Source organism: Bombyx mori, chromosome 12 (assembly GCF_030269925.1).
Source record: "Bombyx mori chromosome 12, ASM3026992v2".
NCBI lineage: Eukaryota > Metazoa > Arthropoda > Insecta > Lepidoptera > Bombycidae > Bombyx > Bombyx mori.
In genome coordinates, this window is record NC_085118.1 from 12,302,658 (window position 1) to 12,322,119 (window position 19,462).

At 34.5% G+C, this 19,462-nt stretch overlaps 1 protein-coding gene across 2 annotated transcripts in view; it reads left to right on the plus strand.

Moving 5' to 3' along the window:
* The window catches only part of LOC101735873 (uncharacterized), a 140,082-nt gene that overhangs the window by 109,864 nt on the left and 10,756 nt on the right, over positions 1 to 19,462 (plus strand). For both annotated transcript variants that reach the window (XM_004926515.5, XM_038014439.2), the window contains 2 exons: positions 10,345 to 10,559; positions 12,145 to 12,280. In XM_004926515.5, coding sequence (XP_004926572.1) covers positions 10,345 to 10,559; positions 12,145 to 12,280 — 351 coding nt within the window. The remainder of the gene's footprint in view (positions 1 to 10,344; positions 10,560 to 12,144; positions 12,281 to 19,462) is intronic.

Here is a 19,462-nt window from a genome sequence, read left to right on the forward strand (position 1 = left end):
CGGTCCAGCGGCTCTCGAGTTTTAGCGAGACTAACGAACAGCAATTCAGTTTTATATATAAGTAGAGACTAGCTGACCCGGCAGACTTCGTAGTGCCTCAATCGATAAATAAAAGACCTAAACTTTTGTATAAAATAAACTTAAAACAAACAAAAGAAATCCGTCCGACGGGGGACACATCAAAGGAAAAACAAAATTGTTATTTTTATTTAATTCCGAACATTTTTCGTATTTATCTACCTTTTAAACCTTCTCTGGACTTCCACAAATAATTCAAGACCAAAATTAGCCAAATCGGTCCAGCCATTCTCGAGTTTTAGCGAGACTAACGAACAGCAATTCATTTTTATATATAAAGAAGATTACACTTTTAGAGGAACAGAACTCGTCTAAAACAGTTGATTAATTATGAAGAGTTAACGAACGGTTACGAAGAAGTAAGTCTCGATAATCATAATAACCTAGTGGCAAAAGTATTATCATTTTCTCGTACTTAATGTCCGTGCTTCGTAGATTCGGCTACTTTTTAGTTATCTAGAATTTTCTTTTGTAACATAAAAGATAGATATTGAATTTTACAACTGATTATTTTATATTGGAGCACTTTCAGTGGGGGAAGGCAGAACTCTAGTCATAATATTTGAAAATACTCGTATTTGTTTACCATATTTAAAAGTTGTGTAGTTCAGCGAAGAAGTCGAAATAAATTATGCAAGCACTTCGTTGCAACTTGGCTTGTGCAGTGTGCGCTGGTTTCTGTATTATATGCAGAAGTGTCCATAAAGAAATCCATATAAAAGTAAATCTAGACGAGCATAATTTAGAAGTTGATATCTGACTGAATAACTATCTATCTATCGTAAATCGCTATCGTAAAAATAATTCAACTTATGAAACGAATTCTAAATCCAGACCAAGAATTTTGAGTTTTTCATATAATAACTGTGTCTATCGATTCTCTCCATTTGTCATTATCAATGTAGATCCTTCGACAAATAGGCCTTTAAAATTCAATCATGCTTAAAATTTTACTGGTGGTAGGACCTCTTGTGAGTCCGCACGGGTAGGTACCACCACCCTGCCTATTTCTGCCGTGAAGCAGTAATGCGTTTCGGTTTGAAGGGTAGGGCAGCCATTCCAACTATACTTGAGACCTTAGAACTTATATCTCAAGGTGGGTGGCGCATTTATGTTGTAGATGTCTATGGGCTCCAGTAACCAATTAACATCAGGTGGGCTGTGAGCTCGTCCACCCATGTAAGCAACAACAAAAAAAAAACTTGTTCAAAACTAAGTAACCTTTAAGTTATTTTGGTGAAACGCGTCTGGTTTCAATGTAATATGTAGGGAATGACTACTTTCTGTCCACACATTATCTTCTTACACGATTTTTAATGAAGGACAAGCCAATAAATACGCTTTCACATTTACAAAAATTGTTTTTACTATTTCAAACAATAATGAAAAATATATTTTATATTCTTAAACTAAAAATAATTTATATTTATCTAAGTAGTCTCGTTGGTCAAAAAAGACTATACTGTTTTTTAAAATAAACCAGCGTAATTGAAATACCTTCCAGGGTATTAAACTTAAATACCATTTCTTTGAAGCAACATTTTCTTCTGCTTTGTAGTTTTTATTTCGAACAAGGCTAATGATCTATGTTTTATGAAAAACTTTGTACTAATTTCATTTTTATTTTAAATAACTGGACAATCATTAGGTACTCATGAGAAATCATTTGGAAATAATAAGACTAATATAAGCAAAATTTTGCTGACACAAACCTGAACTGATGATTTAAGCATTAAGGGAAACCAATTTTCTACAACAAATTTAAGCACTTATTTTAGTGAGGTTAATTTTCATGACAATTGTAGTTACGATTTTTGATAAAGACTGCGCATCAGAGAATAAATAAAATTCAGACTTTATTAAAGATGGATTCAAAGAAATCTGAGACGCTACCTACTTAATTGTTGTGTGGGCGAATTACGATTTTCGCTATTGTTAAATGAACCTATGGTATAGAATTACGTTAAACATGAGTGATTTTATTTTTCTTAAATGTTGTGTGGGCAGATTTGCTCTAGGCAAGCAGTGGAGGTATTTAAAAAATAGGTTTTTAAGCTTTCGACCCAAACCTATACTTAGATTTGAATGTATTCGTGGTATAGCGTGCTGTGATCCCACACCAGTGCCACGAAGCCGTGAGACAGCCTCGTGTCTCCAGGTAGGAGGTAGCACTCACGCTATGATGCTTACAGATGCTAATAATCCTGTAACACCAGGTAGATCATGAGTTCGTACGTCCAAATAACGCAATAAAGAATTACGAAACACGCATATATGTGTATTAATGAAGTAAGTGAATCGTTTCACTGAATGATTAAGATGAACGCTACGTTTTCACACGCATTTAAATTTAATAATAGGAGTTAAAGTATGAAATTGCCGTTTTATTGTAATAGGTTTATTGACATAGAACCTTCATGGTTCGAGATTTTTGAGTGAAACTTTTTTCAAATGGTACCTATGAGGTTCTTCTTTTAAAAAATGTGCAACATTCGATTATCGACTTTCAGTTGTTTTTATTTATTCAGCTTAGACAAGAAAGCTGGATACTTCGAAAATTCGAGTGATTTTTGAATACGAATTCCGACGCGGAACTACCGCTGCAGAAACAGCTCGCAATATCAATGTGGCGATTGGAGAGGGGACTGCTAATGAACGCACCGTGCTAATTTGGTTTAAGCGCTTTCGTGATGGAAATTTTGATTTGAAGAATGAATCACGTGGGAGACACACTATCACTAAATATCAACTTTTTTTTAAAATACGTAATTTAGGTACTACGTTAGATTATTTTTTTTGAGTTCCCAATAGTTAGCTCTACTATGAGGTGTTTCAAGATTATCCATTCTTTCTGGGACACCCTGTATATTGATCAGTCTAATCATGTTTTGGTTAGACTAGGTTAGATTTTAATTACTCAGCCCACATAGGCTATAAAAATACAAATTTCTGAAATGGTGTTTCTATCACAATACCAATCCCAGATAGTGCGGTGTGTTACATTCAAACAATATATCGGTCGGTGCACCTGGTACCAAGAATCATTTCGTATTCAGGGTAAAGGTTGAAATGTTTAATACGACTGAAAAATAGGCAAACGAAATAATACATCCGTGGCTCGTTTTCTGACTTTCAGAGATGAAGAGAGATGTTTATCGCCTTCCCAGTCTTCGTAGGGTAGTATGATTATTTTCCAGTAGAAGAATCTAGAGCTAGAGCTAGCTAGTAAAGCTACAGTCATACAAGGTAGAAATTTTGATGCGGTCAGAATAGCTGTTAAAACATATTAAAAGTTATAGTTAAAACTAGTTTCACGGTTTAATGTCGCATTTTTTGTGATAGAGAGGAGGAGAGGATGTAAGCGAAATCTACATCTAAATTTTAAAAGATCTTTTCTTTTTGCTTACGTGGGTAGACGAATTCACAGTCCACCTGGCGTTAAGTGGTTACTGGAACCCATAGACATCTACAACGTAAATGTGCCACCCACCTTGAGATATAAGTTCTAAGGTCTCAAGTATAGTTACAACGCTGCCCCACCCTTCAAACCGAAACGCATTACTGCTTCACGGCGGAAATAGGCAGGGTGGTGGTATCTACCCGTGCGGACTCACAAGAGGTCCTACCCCCAGTAATAACAAGATCAGATTGATTCATGAACATGACAACATTGGCTATTGTCAAATCTACCACATACAAGCCTTTGCGTTAATAAATACATTAAAACCCTGGTTGCAAACTCCTAATTTAGGTAACAAAGTACTCGAAAATTACATTTTGAAGTTCTTTGAGTAATTGAAATAAATAATGTTTCAATTTTATATTTTTTGTTTACTTTAAATGCACTACGAGCATTGAAAATTTTGTTTGTTTGGACTTAACTGCAAAAAAAGTCCCGTCTATCCAATAATCAAATTTCAATCAATTCGCTCCCGTTATTTCGAATGGAAGCCAAATAAAATTCATATTCGGAAAATAAAAAATGTTGTTTGTTAAAACCTGCTTCGTGCACGTAACAAATGTTTAATAGAAAATATCGGTAGTGTTGCAGAGCGTTACCACGTTTTTTTTTTTTCCTACCTATGCTCAGAAATTCGATCTTAAATATATATAGTGCGTTTGTTGAACAAAGGAAGAGCCGACACTGTTACCGATTAAAGCAAACGTGACTTGGTGAAACAAAACGTTACGTGGCTAGAACATTTCGTGCAATATTCGCAATTCAAATGTACAACTAAATGGCTTATGGGCCAATGCAACTTTCGTCTCTACGATTTAAAGAGCGCGCAAGATCGAATTTGAACTAATTATATATGACTACTAGCGGACCTGGCAAACGTTGTTTTGCCATATATAAGACTTTTATGGAATTCCTAGGGTAGAAAAAAAAATTAACTTATATGTGTGTAAGGATGTGGTAAATGAGTGAAAGAGGCATGTAGCGCTGTGAACGGTTAGGGAATATAAAAATAAGAAAACTTCATTCAACCACATAAGAACAAAAAAAATTATCCAAAAAATTAAAAATAAATGCTTGAGGTGGACAACCCTTATCACTTATGGGTATGAAAAATAGATGGTAGCCGATTCTCAAACCTACTGAACATGCATATAAAATTTCATAAAAATCGGTCAAACCGTTTCAGGGTAGTGAGGTAACTAACATTGTGACACGAGAATTTTATATATATGATATTTTAGAAAATCCCAAAGAATCCAAGAAATAATGAGATGGGATTCTGTGGAGGAGGCTGTTGCGCTTTTGGGTTCACATTAGAAGGAGATTAAATTACATGAGTAGTAGATTTATTATGACTACTTAGTAATATTATTAAATTTGCTATATTAAACGCGCCGGAATGGAACTTAACGTCAATTGTCAAAGGATCACTTGTCAGGAAGCGTTCTTCTCTTTTATTTATGTTTTGCACCGCGTTTTCGGGAACACATAAAAATGTTCCAACGTTACATTCAATTGCATTCATCTAGTTATGTACTTGTGTGGTTTTAAAATAAAAGATTAATAAATTGCGGTATTTGCTTACTACACTTTTACAAAATACTAAATTAATTAAACTCTATCTAAATTATTTGTGTAAACAAATAAAGCTATTTTAATAGGTTAATTTTATTATTATATTATAGAGATTATTTTACATTTATGCCATGTTAATATTTTAGGTGTATAGATAATCTCACGATCTAATTAGTATAGATCAGTTTTAAATAGTTTCAACATTAAATCGAAATTCATTTCTACTCAAGTAGCCGCGAAAACTCTTAGAATCTGCCGAATGCAACGTTTGTGACGTTATTTGTGGTCAAAACACACGGCTCACGATAGATTATACAATAATACAAAACGATTAGACACATTTGACCTCATGATTTATGTGTATTCATATTGAAGTGAGATAATTGCTACGAGTTACGAGGATATTTAGTTTTAAATCATTGGATTACAAATATAAAAATAAAATATTCATCATTATCTTTGATATTTTTGGTTTGGCTATTACCCTATTAGTAAGTTGATAATGCATTTAGGCCCGTTGCTTGGCTGCGTACACTAATGAAAAACACGCAATATTTTTTTATTAATCAAAACACGCCGGAAAACATCCAACAACAAATTTCTCCTACTCTGTCGCACTAAACGTTCGTAGCTGGAATATTCTTATTAAATTTCCTAACATATCTCCTAAGTTATAGGTACCTAGTCTCTTTTAAGTACTTATAGTAAGGCATATGCAAGCCCACACGACTAGGTATCATTTCCCATTGAGTGCCGCAAAGCAATATTTAGTGCTGGAGTCATTGTAATTCTTGTTCATCATATCATCATATCATAATCAAATGTTTCTTATTTACACAATTTTATTACTAGGAAAATGTATAAGTTTGTCTTGTCGAGCATTCCAAATGCGTAAACTAAGTAGCTCTTTTAGGGGCTATGTAAAGGTGTGCATTTACAACAAGATTCCATTATTCAGTTATTGGCCAAGCTAATAAAACTGGCGAGGCACGTTAGTGCAGTAAAGTATATTATTACGCTAATAATGAACTAACGGACAACACGATCTGAGAACGAGATTTACCCTCCAGAGTGTTTCAATTTATTATTTACTTTGTAATTTATTGAATATCTAAAATTGTTATAATGATTTTCTTTTAATTGGTTAATAGAAATAAATAAAAACTTAGCCTTTTTAATGAATGGCCATAAAAGTGCTGAGTTTTCGTATATTTTGAAACCGGTGGTAGAAATGGCATGTTTGAACATTGAACAATTTCGGTTCGATGACACCTAATTTGAATGAAATCATTTAGATTTGTTTGCGAGACCATACCGGCTTGTCTCATTGCTAAATTTTTACGGTGTCGATGGAATTCGGTACCCACTTTAGACAACGCGCACTGCGAAATCGATGTACTTTTTCACCAATAAGAAAATATTAATAATAAGAGAAGATCAGTAATTAAGTAAAATTCATGAATTAATTTCATATTCGCTATCATTAAAGTATCATCGAAATTTTAGTTAATAATTTACCAAATGATCTGATGGTTTAAACTATTTGAGCATTATAAAACTCTTCAACATTTCTCAAAAGCATAGATCTGTCTGTTAAATTATTAAATAAACATTACAGTATCAAGACATTTATTGGGATAAAATGTCCATTAGATATTAACACATAAAAATACGTTTCATATTAATACGTTGAGCCGTTTCTTATGAAAGTCTGCGAAGCGTTTTATGGCACCTTTATAGCAGCAGGGGAACGCGTGGTAACAAAGATCGTTTTTAATTTATTGACTCATAAACAAATGGAATTATTCTGTTTTCTAAAAACAAACAAACAGTACAATACATTAAATAAACATCATATGAATTAGAAATATTTGCGATGCGGTTTTTTTGTTTTTTTGCTACTTTAGTTATTCGATAATGATGTTAGTTTAAGTAAAAGGAAATAGTACACGTGTTTTTAGCTTTTAAAGCTTTAAAATAGGGCTGTTCAGACAATGGCCCGCGGCTTCTTTTCAAGCGGCCCGCGACGCATGTTTTAATCGGATAATAGTTTTAGATAACCTAAGTTGTTACCTAAGGTGTTGTTAAGCACCGCATGTTGTTACTATAAATTATTGTCATGTACTGCACGATCTGAATTAATTATAACTATTTTAATGTTCTCATTTAAGTGAATTTATGTAATTCTTTTGAGAATAAAGAATATCTTTAACCCAAGATAATAAAATTCTTTGTCAAAACATATAATTAATATTTGGCATAATTTATCTTTATTCTTGTAACATTCCATTCCCGCGACATCATTTAAAAGTGAAGCTATCTTTTATTATTATTGGGGGAATTCCCGGAAAGAATTTTTTACCCTTTATTTTTTTTACTTGAAAACTGAAAATATTTTTTTCGCAACCCTACAGTTTTTGTAGTAAATTTAATTAGCCCGAAAAGGTATGTAGTTTAGATAGACCTGCCATGACCATGAAATGTTATCTGGAATCAAAAACGATGACGGCGTGGAAATATGAAGTCTGTTTTGTGAGAAATCGGAATTTTAATGTGTGATTGTGATTTTAATTTCTGCATTCCCTTATGAGTTTATATACAGGACAACCTTTTTTTTTAATTAATTTTATATGAATTTTGTAACAAATACTCGAATGCCCATGCCCATGTCATGTAATATTGTTCGCCAAGTGAGATCAAAGGAACAAACAGGTAAATAACTATTTTTCTCAAATATCCGGTGATTGTATGCTCAACAGCTTCTCGGCAATTTGTTCGATGTCGGAGCGTAGCCGCCACGTAGTCAATTTGTTAAACTGGTGAACGTCGGAAGCGGTTGCGGTGTAGCTGTAGACAGTGAACTGTGTGATATTAACTGTTTGACCGATCTAGGCGACTTTTTCAAATTTAATTTTAATTTAAACGTCATACTCGAGTTTAAACTTCGAACTAAAGTAGTGAGTTGGCTGTTTTTTTTATTATTATTTTTTATTGCTGAGATGGTGGATGAGCTCACAGCCCACCTGGTGTTAAGTGGTTACCGGAGGCCATAGTCATCTACAACGTAAATGGTTCTAAGGTCTCAGTATAGTTACAACGGTTGCCCCACCCTTCAAGCTGAAAAAACAGTGCAAAATTTTCTTATTAAATTATTATTTCATATATTACGAAAGATAAAATTAATGTTCTTATTATCATTCCAAAATTACGAAATAATTATTGTGTATTAATTTAAAAAACTCAAATCGATTAGAAGAAATTAAAGCTACGCTAAACACAACGCAAAAAACATATTACGTACATTTCCGAACAAAAAAGTGGAAAATATTTAATTTTTTTACATCGTTTGACTGCGAGGTTGGATCATTGAATAGTCTGCAACGTGCACTATCTGAGGATAGCTCTCGGCTGGTGCCGTCGCTGACACATCACTTAGCGCCATTTCCGTCTTAACACAAGTGCTCAGTCTGGCTGTATTGAGGGCTGCGTGCTTGAGATTACAGTCTGACAGTAGAGGCCCACGACCCGACTTATATGTAGACAAACGATTTATTAGTAGAATTTACAATTTCGTTGGCTGAAGCGTCAAAACGTTGTCTGTATACGTGAAGCAAAAAAATTGGACTCCTTTTTAAAAAAAATGCGCGGACGGAGGAGTATGTCCCCCACTTATAGAGAATATAGAGAAAAAGTGTAGAATGTTAATTTTTTTTTTAAATGATGCATAAAAAATACATTAAATCAATAAATAAAACATTACACACACTACATACCGTGTATTTGACACACACACGCATGTATACTATTTGTTTATTGTCAAACTTTTCTTACATATTGTAGTCTGTGGTCAAATTGAGAACAGATTAAATATTGTTTGGCTTTGTTAATATTCATCTAAAGTGTAGTCTTAGCGAAATCTGTGAAGAAGTATAATAATAGTCTTTAACAATAGAATCATAATAGTGTATATACAAACTTATAATTTCAATTAATTATAGTCGAATTTCGACTACCGGCGGACCACTAGTTTTAAATAAAAAAAAATCTCATTCACTTTTCTGTCGGAAACTTTCAATTATGTCTACTTTTTGTAATTAATAATCATGGGCTACCACCATGTGCCCCAAAGCCCTGCTTTTCTTCCCTAAACTAGTAAAAAAGTTTCAAATATTAGATCAAATATATTTCTAGTTTATATTTAAAAAAAAAAAAAACACGACCAATAATTCTTGCATAATATGACAAAAGCGAGTTCCATTACAATGATATCGGTTTAAAATATTAATCCCTAGTTCCCGTAAGCTGTATTGACGATTATTTGTTTTATAGGAATGATGTGTAAAAGTTTTGCGGGATCGTTGTCTTTATTCGCCAATTTACTTACATTTGAGTTTCGCCTCGCGGGTCGTAAAGTAATATTATCCACCGCTGGGCGAGGGCAATAGTGCTCTTTTACGGGCCGCGAGCGAGCGTCACATGGGAAATTATTTGACGTGCCATTTAATGGATTTTTGCCTTCATAACACGCTACCTACAACCAAATAAAAATACTCGAACGAACCTACTTACTCGATGTGGTGTGTTTTATTGAAAATGTCAGCTTAGAAAATTGATATTACGTTTATGTATACAAATGTCTCTTGATGTACATACGCTATTTGAGTAATAAAACATAAATAATATACTAGTTATTATTGACTGAGCAAATACCCAATAAATAATAATGACTAGACTTTACTCATTAACTTTGTACAACGAAAAGTTAAATATCAAATAAAATTGTCTGTAACATATTTCATCTGAGGTTTTATCGATAAAAAAGATGTGTGGTGTCGTGAGACATCGGATAGGAACGAAGTTCCTTATTATAAAAATATTAATTTTAAGTCCTATTCGAGGTATAAAGAAAATAAAACTGGAGGTTTCGTAACAACCCACGGTCATTCGGTAACGTGCAAACTGATCACGATTATTTGCATAAGAATTAGTGTATTGCGTAAACGAACGCTCTGAGATCGTGGTCATTGAATGATAAAAAAATAGGTTATTTTTTGTACGTTATTACAATGATAAGTCGTACACTGTGTACATTACTAATAAAAATCTTACGTTACGGACGTTTTTTCCCGGTTAGGGTACGTCTCCGCATCGTCCCATAAGGAACTTCGTTCCAAAAAAAAACTTATAAAAATTAAAAGTAAGTCTTTTGTCACGATCCGAATTGTCTCCAGATTACGGCGTGACAAGCCTCGAACTATTAGAGCTACGGGTCCCGGCGCATGTCCCACTTGGCACCCGAGCTGAACTTTCCTGTAGATGGCAACTCGGCCCGGCCGACATCCTTTATTCCGTCAAATGGTATAAAGACGGAAAGGAATTCTTCAGACACGTGCCACGAGATCAAGAGCCACGAAGAAAATTCCCTCTCCCGGGAGTCGATGTTGAAGTGAGTTGAATTATTTATAAATATAGTTTCCCTGCCTGAGTAGAGATTAGATCTAAAACAATTTTGTTTTTATTAAGCCCACACACAACATCAGGATGTTTTTGCCACCAAATTCATAATAATATAGTCTTGTTATAGTATTTTTGTGCGAAAGTATCAAAATAATATTGAATAGTTATACCGCAGTATAGTTTATTGATCGACAGTCAACTATAAGCACGAAAGAAAGAAATTCGTCGTAAATGGCATAGAATGAGATCAGCTATACTACATTTCTTAATATTACTATTCCCCTATGTTCACTGACACCACAAGACTGACATCAGATTAGATTCACGTGTAACGCGAGGCGTTTATTTGCGGCGAAGCAATTATGCATTCCGATTAGTAAAAAACTGATATATTGATATTACATATTATTATAGAGACACTGGAACTATTTATTTGTAATAATAAGCAGATTAATTGGATATCCGTTATTGTTTCACCCCGGCAAAAGTCATGCTTTTTTATTTACTTATTAGAATTTTGTGGAAGAAGTCATCCGAACGGCTTTGTCAGGTTTAGGCTTAAACTCGATAGTGGATCTCAGATGTCGCTACCAAAATTTCTGTGATTGCCGAACCGAATACTCCCGTTTTTCCTGTGGGGATCTTGTTTATTCTTCGACGAATGTACAAATACTCGAGCTAAACTGATAATTAGGAAGTTTTTGAGTAGGATACGTTTAATTGGATTAATCCGGTTGAAAGTGGAGTTTGCTTAGGTCTCTCGAGAGGAAACAATATAAAACTGGACCGGATATTGCGTTGTGAAGAGGCGCAGGTGTAAACAGACCGGCTCTCGCGTGGGGACTCATTTCTACTTTCTTTTATTAACGGCTAAGTTGTGGCAAAATTCTAACAAGGGCTGTATTTTTACGTAATAATCGCGATACCATTATTATTATTTACAGAAAATTTGCGTCACTCGAAAGATTTAAATAATTGTAATTTTTGTGTTGCCGTTGGTATTAACAATACTTAGGATTGTATTGTGTTCTATTTTTGATTCGATAGAAAGCAATACCTGAAATTCTATGCAGCTTGAAGTATTACTAGACTACCGTCTGTGGTAACTGAATATTACTAATTCTTCACAATCTAAGCAAAATAGAACTGTGCCTGTTTTTGTTACTGGGAATGTATTGACCAACTATGCCTCATCTGCTAAAACCTAGAGAGCTAAAAAATCATTTTCATGTTGAGTGTATTTTAAATCAAACTATATTAAATAAACATAAGCAGAAACCAATATCTATCACAAAACCAAAATTATTAAATCAATGAAACACATTCGAAGCCTAACTTCTAGAACATTATCCAGACACCCAGTAAATATACATATTATTATTAGTATTAAATTCATTTATTTCAGATAATATTAATCCATATTAAAGTTAGTAACAGTGATTTCTTAAAAATATTTTAATAAAGATGTACATACAATTTCAATAGTTGACCATAATATCACTGAAAATATAATTGAAAGTAACAAATCTCACGTGATCGTAGAAATGAAATCTAAATTGGCTTCCGTTTTGTAGAAGTCGAGCACGAATGGCGCGAACGTGACTCTCGCCCCGGCCATCCTGGAAACGGGCGGGCGCTACCGCTGCGAGGTGTCCGGGGAACGGCCGCTCTTCCCGACAGTGTCCGACCACGCTGATATGATCATCGTAGGTAAGTTCACGGTGTCTGGCGATTTTGGAATAAACGACTTATCTATCTTACACCTTTAAACGAGCAATTCTTGTATATTAATATATATATATATAATTTGAATCTCGGAAACGGTTCCAACAATTTTCATAAAATTTAGTATACAGGGGATTTCGGGGGCGATAAATCGATCTAGCTACGATTTACTTTCAGAAAATGTTGCTTTAATCGTGTTTTCAATAATCAACTCTTCCCGACATCTATTGGCGAATAATAATACTATTTTTCTTAATTGAGGGCAACTAACCGCTTTAAAGACACAACAAGATGGCGTTATCAAAAAAAAACCATATACAAGGTCATAATCTAGTATATATTAATACGTGAAGCAAAAACTTTGTGCCCCTTTTTACGAAAATTGCGCGGACGGAGGAGTATGAAATTTCTCACACTTATAGAGAATATAATAATATAGAGGGAGTGCACAATGCTAATATTTTTTAAAAATAGTACTTTAAATCAATAAAGAATACATTACACACATTACCATGTATTTGACACAACACATACATAAAAATATACTCTTTGTTTACTGTGAATTAGGAAACTTTTATTATTGTTTAAAGTCTGTGGTCGAATTGAAAATAGATTAATATTGTTTGTCTTTCATATTATTGATCGCAGTTTTGGGCAATTGTAGGCAGCGGCTTGGCTCTGCCCCTGGCATTGCTAAAGTCCATGGGCGACGGTAACCACTCACCATCAGGCGGGCCGTATGCTCGTTTGAGTAAATTTATTTGGAATGGGAACTTTTTTTATGGCTTGGATGGGTGAACATTTACAACGTAAATGCGCCACCCACCTTGAGATATAAGCTCTAAGATCTCAGTATAGTTACAACGGCTGCCCCACCCTTCAAACCGAAACGCATTACTGCTTCACGGCAAAAATAAGCAGGGTGGTGGTACCTACCCGCGTGGACTCACAAGAGGTCCTACCACCAGCATCTTAATAAGGACATTATCTTGCAATTTTTTTTCTCCTACCTATGCTGATAGCCTTGAGAGACTATTTCAGCTTCTCCTTGACGTGTAGGTGAGCTCACGGGGCTTAAGCCGGGAGTGTTGCTAACACTGGCTCTAGCAAGACCAGCGCTTTGCAGAATCTACCACCGGATCGAAAACGCGACCTACTGAGCAGATCCGACGAGAAACTCAGTGGGCTGTGTCTATGCATTTAGCATAAGGCTTTGTTTATTGTGTTGAATAAAAATAGTCCCTATTCATAATAAGTTATCGAAAGTGTATAAGGCTACTATCAGAAGACTATCAAAAGTGTTTTCATAGTTATTATAATATAGCATACAAATAAATATTCAAAAACAAATGATACAAGATCTTGTAAACTAAAGACTGGTATTCATACTTAATAGAGGTTAAAGTATGAAATTGCCGTTTTATTGTAATAGGTACTTCGAATAGACATTCATGGTTTGAGTTTTTTGAGTGAAACTTTTTTCAAATGCTACCTATGAGGTTCTTCTTTTTTTAAAAAGTGCAACATTTGACTATCGACTTTCAGTTGCTGTTTCTATTCAGCTTAAAAAGATGGATACTTCGAAAATTCGAGTCATTTTTGATTAGAAGTTCCGACGCGGAACTAACGCTGCAGAAACAGCTCGCAATATCAATGTTGTAATGTTGTTGGAGAGGAGACTGCTAATGAACGCACCGTGCGATTTTTATTTAAACGCTTTCGTGATGGAAATTTTGATTTGAAGAACGAACCACGTGGAAGACCGCCTATGTGAATTACAATGAATTGAAAGAGATGATGGAAGCCGATCCGAGCCAAACTACCCAGGAATTAGCGGCATGGTTTAACGTAAACTTATCAACAAGATTGACTACACGCTTTTTTTACAATAAAATATTTTTTTCTTACACTATTTTTAATTCAAATTTATTTTCTTTTTAGTTTGATTTTCTACAAAAGCGTATTTTTTGTTAGTTTTTTTAAACAATTATTTATTTTTCATTTTTAAGTTGAATTTCAATTTTTTTTAAATATTGAATTTTCATCGGCCTTTAATAAGAATACCAAATTTCGAGTTAATCCGACGTTTTGGAGGGGGTCAAAATCATGTTCAAAGATTCCGTTACATACTAACTAACATACGTCTGAAGCTAATAAATGCGTATTAATAACGTATATGGAGCAGTTCGCAAGACAATCGAATGTCGAAATTCAGGGGATTCCAGAAATGAAAACTTAATGTCTATAGTTAAAAAAATTGGAAAAACGGTCTCCTGTAATTAACAAGAAACTGATATTCTGGCATTCCACAGAGTTACTAAGCAAAATACCAATTCGAATCGTCCGAAAAATATTGTAGGGAAGTTAAACTGTTCTCGTAGTACTCGAGACAACGTCCTTGGTTCCGTTTAAATTTTTAATAAAGACAAGCACAGTGATAATAAACTTAGCACTTCCCATATTTAACTTCCTGGTGAACAGCGGCCTGTTTATGTTACTGAACACTTGTCACCTGAAAATAGAAAACTTCATGCCGCTACTAGATTAGCTGCCAAGGAGAAGAATTACAAGTTTGTTTGAACACGAAATGGTCGCATCTTCGTGCTGTAGACTGCTTGCATAAGCTGTGATTTAACCGTTATTTTATTTTCCTACAATGCCTATTTCTGCCGTGAAACAGTAACGCGTTTTAGCTTGAAGGGTGGGGTAGCCGTTGTAACTATACTGAGACATTAGAACTTATATCTCGAGGTGGGTGGCGCATTTACGTTGTAGATGTCTATGGGTTCCAGTAACCACTTAACATCAGGTGGGCTGTGAGCTCGTCCATCCATCTAAGCAATGAATAAAAAAACCCCACTCAGTCGAAATTAGCGCATTTAGCCCCGATCCACAAGCATGGAAGGCTGGATGATATTGCCCAATATCGACCTGTCTCCATACTGTCTGGGTTTGGCAAGGCACTGGAAGCCATAGTTAATTAAAAACTGATAACTCATTTCAAGCAATCTACGAGTGTAGACACAAATCAACACGTCTTTCTGCCTTCCAAATCGACAAATACTAACTTAGCTAGTTATGTTTCTGATATAATTGACACTATGGACGGACGTGGCGAGGTGCACTCTGTCTACACTAAATTCAGAAAGGAGTTTGACTTAGTTAATCAGAACTGGGTATCCATGGATCGTTACATAGATGGTGCGAGTCGTACATACGCAACCGCTCGCAATTGGTAAACATTCAAGGGTTTAAATCTAGAGAATCTAGAAATTAGTTATCGATATTTTCATCTTATCCACAAACGCTCTTAAGCAAGATGTGTTCACACCCAAAAGGGTGAATTCTATAATGTTTTTTCTTTTTTTTTCTTCTGAATTAGTTCAATGTTTATGTGTGCATATTTTTATTCAGCTGTGCGAATATAATAATAAAAAAAAATCTTTTACACTAAAATAATTTGTTGCAAATTCACCTTTTTCATTTGCTACCTACCATTTAACTAGGTAATAACTTGGAAAGCGCAGGAACCTTTTTGTGAAATTAGTAAATTGTTTGCGAAGGTTACAAAAACTATTATGAACAAAACATTACACGACAATGCAAAAACCAACGTCGAATTGAATTTGATGGACACATTAGTAAATTACATGAAACTGGGAACTGAGTAATTAAGTGAATTCACATTTCACGCGCAATAGTTTGCACGCAAGAAAACCTGCCTTATTTTGTGAGCACTAAATACATTTTTGCTATGAACTGTCGTGACTTCTGGCAAATGTGTTGTTTTCATGTGTCAAAAGTACGCATAATCGATATGGCCTGTAGATATTATCAAATGTAACGATTGTATTTTTAATTCTCAAATAATATTTATTCAACAAATAAACTAAAAAAATAAGGAAACTATGTACACAAAAAAGTTAAATAAAATAACAAAGCGAGAAATACAAAATATATATATTTTATACGTTCAAAACCTATAATTTCTATAATTTGTTTATTTTCTCCATCTATTTAGATTCCAACAATAATTAAAAAATATCGAAAAACAAAGAGAAACTGTAAACTCGCTTCGCATGTTATGATGTTCAAATCAGATCACATTTCTTTGCTACGAGGTGAGCTCTACGTAATTCTAAAAATAAAACACGTGTCATGTTTGTCAATATTTCTTCCTACGATAGTAAATAAAAGCACCATCCAAAAAAAATTCAGACATTTATTATATTAAGCAACGCGATGCGCAGGCGATAAGGATATTTTGGGGTAGCGGTGAAGTTGTTGTTCTCCAAGTCCTACTCCTCTCCAGTGGTAGAGTTCCCTAATGATTTCTCAGCTGCGAACGGCTGGCGGGCATTTTAATGCTAACGAAAGCTCTGGTATGATACAATAGCAATGCAAAGGCATTTTTAATTGAAATTTAGATATATTTGTTAATTTTATGTGTTATACCGCGAGAAGCGGGAACACGAAATCCAAATATAAAATTATGTAGTATAAATTTATAGATTATAGATTACTAAAGATTATTTTTTGGGATCTCCCAAAGAGGCACCGTCACATACGTGTAAAATTTGTATTCAAAATTGTGTTGAAGATAAGAAGGTGCTCATCCAATTAGTATTATTGATAAAGCCACTCAATGTACTTCATAAAATATCACTATTTTTGTTTCGTTTCGTGTACAATAAAACATAACCTTACTCTTTATATTAATTTGACGAAATACATCTAATCGATTAGTTTATTTTTTATTTATTTATTTATGTACACACAGAAAACAAGACACAGTACAGAGTAATAGGAAAATTATGTACAAAGGCACTGCTTATTTCTTTGAGAAATCTCTTCCAGCAGACCGGCGACAGGATAATGAGAATAATAATAAAAAGTGATAAGTGTGTGTAGAACAAATAACACATAACTAAAATAACAAATACAACATGAGAATTATAGCACATACACATAGCAAATATTATAAGTAACACAGTAACACTCGTATATGCGAAGAGTATAGAACCATGATCATTCTTCTTCATTCTAGTTCTTGATCTCATAAATAGAAAGTAAGAAACAATCTATTGGCAGCGCGTAGCGAATATAGCTATTACCTTTGTGCTCCAATGAATAATTTAACATCTCTATTTTTTTGTAGATACTATTTTTAATTATTCAATTTTATTTGTTAATTGTATGTTTTTAGAGTAAATGTTACGACGTGGAGCTTAAGTAGATTTCTTTTTATGTCACCGATCATATAGGTATACTCTTGTCTTTGACGAACCCATTTTAATTTTTTACGGAATAGACTGTAGGAAAAGCGACACATTGCAATAATTAAAACAGATTATAGATCGAATATAGGCACAGCTGATTGCATAAAAATGTTTCTGTGTACGTATTTTGTATGTATTTGTATGTACATATGTATTTATGTTTGTTTTTGGATGTACATATGTATGTTTGTATGTACATATGTATATTTGTATTTATCTTTGGCAATGTAATTATAACCTAGTGTTTATTTTTTCTCATGTCTACTATAATTCTTTAAATTATCGCCATGTACCTATTAGCTTTATCACAGCTAAGCACTTCTTGAATCTTTCACTTCATCAACGAGGGTTAACTGGAAGAGAATGCCTGCATGGCGTTAAGTTCGCCTTTGTACAATATTTTTGTGCAATAAAGAATTTTCAATCAATCAATCAAATTCATACCGATCAAATGACACAAACACTTTAAAAGGCACAAAACTATTAGCTAGCGTTTCCAATCCAGGGGTAGATGCAGTTACGAAACTGCAGCCTTTGGGCTGTTAGAGCTTCGCAGGGTGCTCGTGCAGTTTTTAGCAAACGTACTACACGAATGGCCCTGGAGATCGCCATTCGTCCGGATTAAGCGGCAGAGATCTCGGGACAAACCACGGTTCTTCCATCCAAAAACATAACATGAATTTTACTACCTTGTAGGGTCTCTCTCGGAGCGTGTTGCAAGAGAGACGATTAAAACTTGTGTTTGAAGTAGAGAACTGGAGTGGAGAACAAGAGCAATAAAAAAAATCGCGAGGTCAATTATCTAACCATAGAAGCTAGAGGATGCAGCATGAAACTATATTTTCCAACCAATTTTTTAGGTTTACAGTGAACTCCAATTTCATGGTTAAATTCAAATGGTTATGTTAAACTCAAACTTACTGGTGGTAGGACCTCTTGTGAATCCACACGGGTAGGTACCACTACCGTGCGTATTTCTGCCGTGAAGCAGTAATGCGTTTCGATTTGAAGAGTGGGGCAGCCGTTGTAACTATACTTGAGACCTTAGAACTTATATCTCACGGTGGGTAGCCCATTTAACTTATAGATGTCTATGGGCTCCAGTAACCACTTAACACCGAGGGCTGTGAGCACGTCCACCCATCTAAGCAATTAAAAAAAACCAAATTTGAAGGAAATACGCGCCTGACTTTGCGTAATAATTTAGTACTCATGGGTTCCCTTTCGCTGCTGCAAGCCTCACTGTAAAGTGTTTCGCAGGAAACTGACCTCCGTGCTGAAAGTGCGTACATCACCCAGCGTATACAGGCATATTTTTCAGCCGGTTATTATAGTCACACACCCAGCTGGTTACTATAGTTACACACCGTGTATAGGGGCCGCTTTGTGGCGGGTGAATATAGTCACCAATAGTAGAGAAAGATGAGAGAAAGGGTTAAAAGTTGGTGAGGTTTCGGGGTAAAACTTTACAAATCTTCAATATTATATGTCGTGGAGGGTGGTGACGATCACGTGATATTGTCTATGGGTTCCAGTAACCCATTACACGAGCAGACCGTCAGCATGTCTACCCACCCCGTGAAATAAAAAAGGGGAAGGGATTTAACAGCCAGAGATTTATTTATCTAATCTAGTCATACTAAGCCAAGGCTATGTACGATTGTATACAGACTTTAATTCATCATTAATGATGGTAAGCTTACTGGTGAGTTTTCTAAATCTCGCATTCTGTTATTAACTTAATTAATGTTCTATCTAGCAACAGTGTGAATCAATTTTCTTTTTTACTCGTTCGAAAATTTATTATTTAGAATTTTTATTATATAAAGACATCAAACGTTTTGATTCTGTACTAGTTGATGTCTGTACTAGTTTACATTGAGCTCTT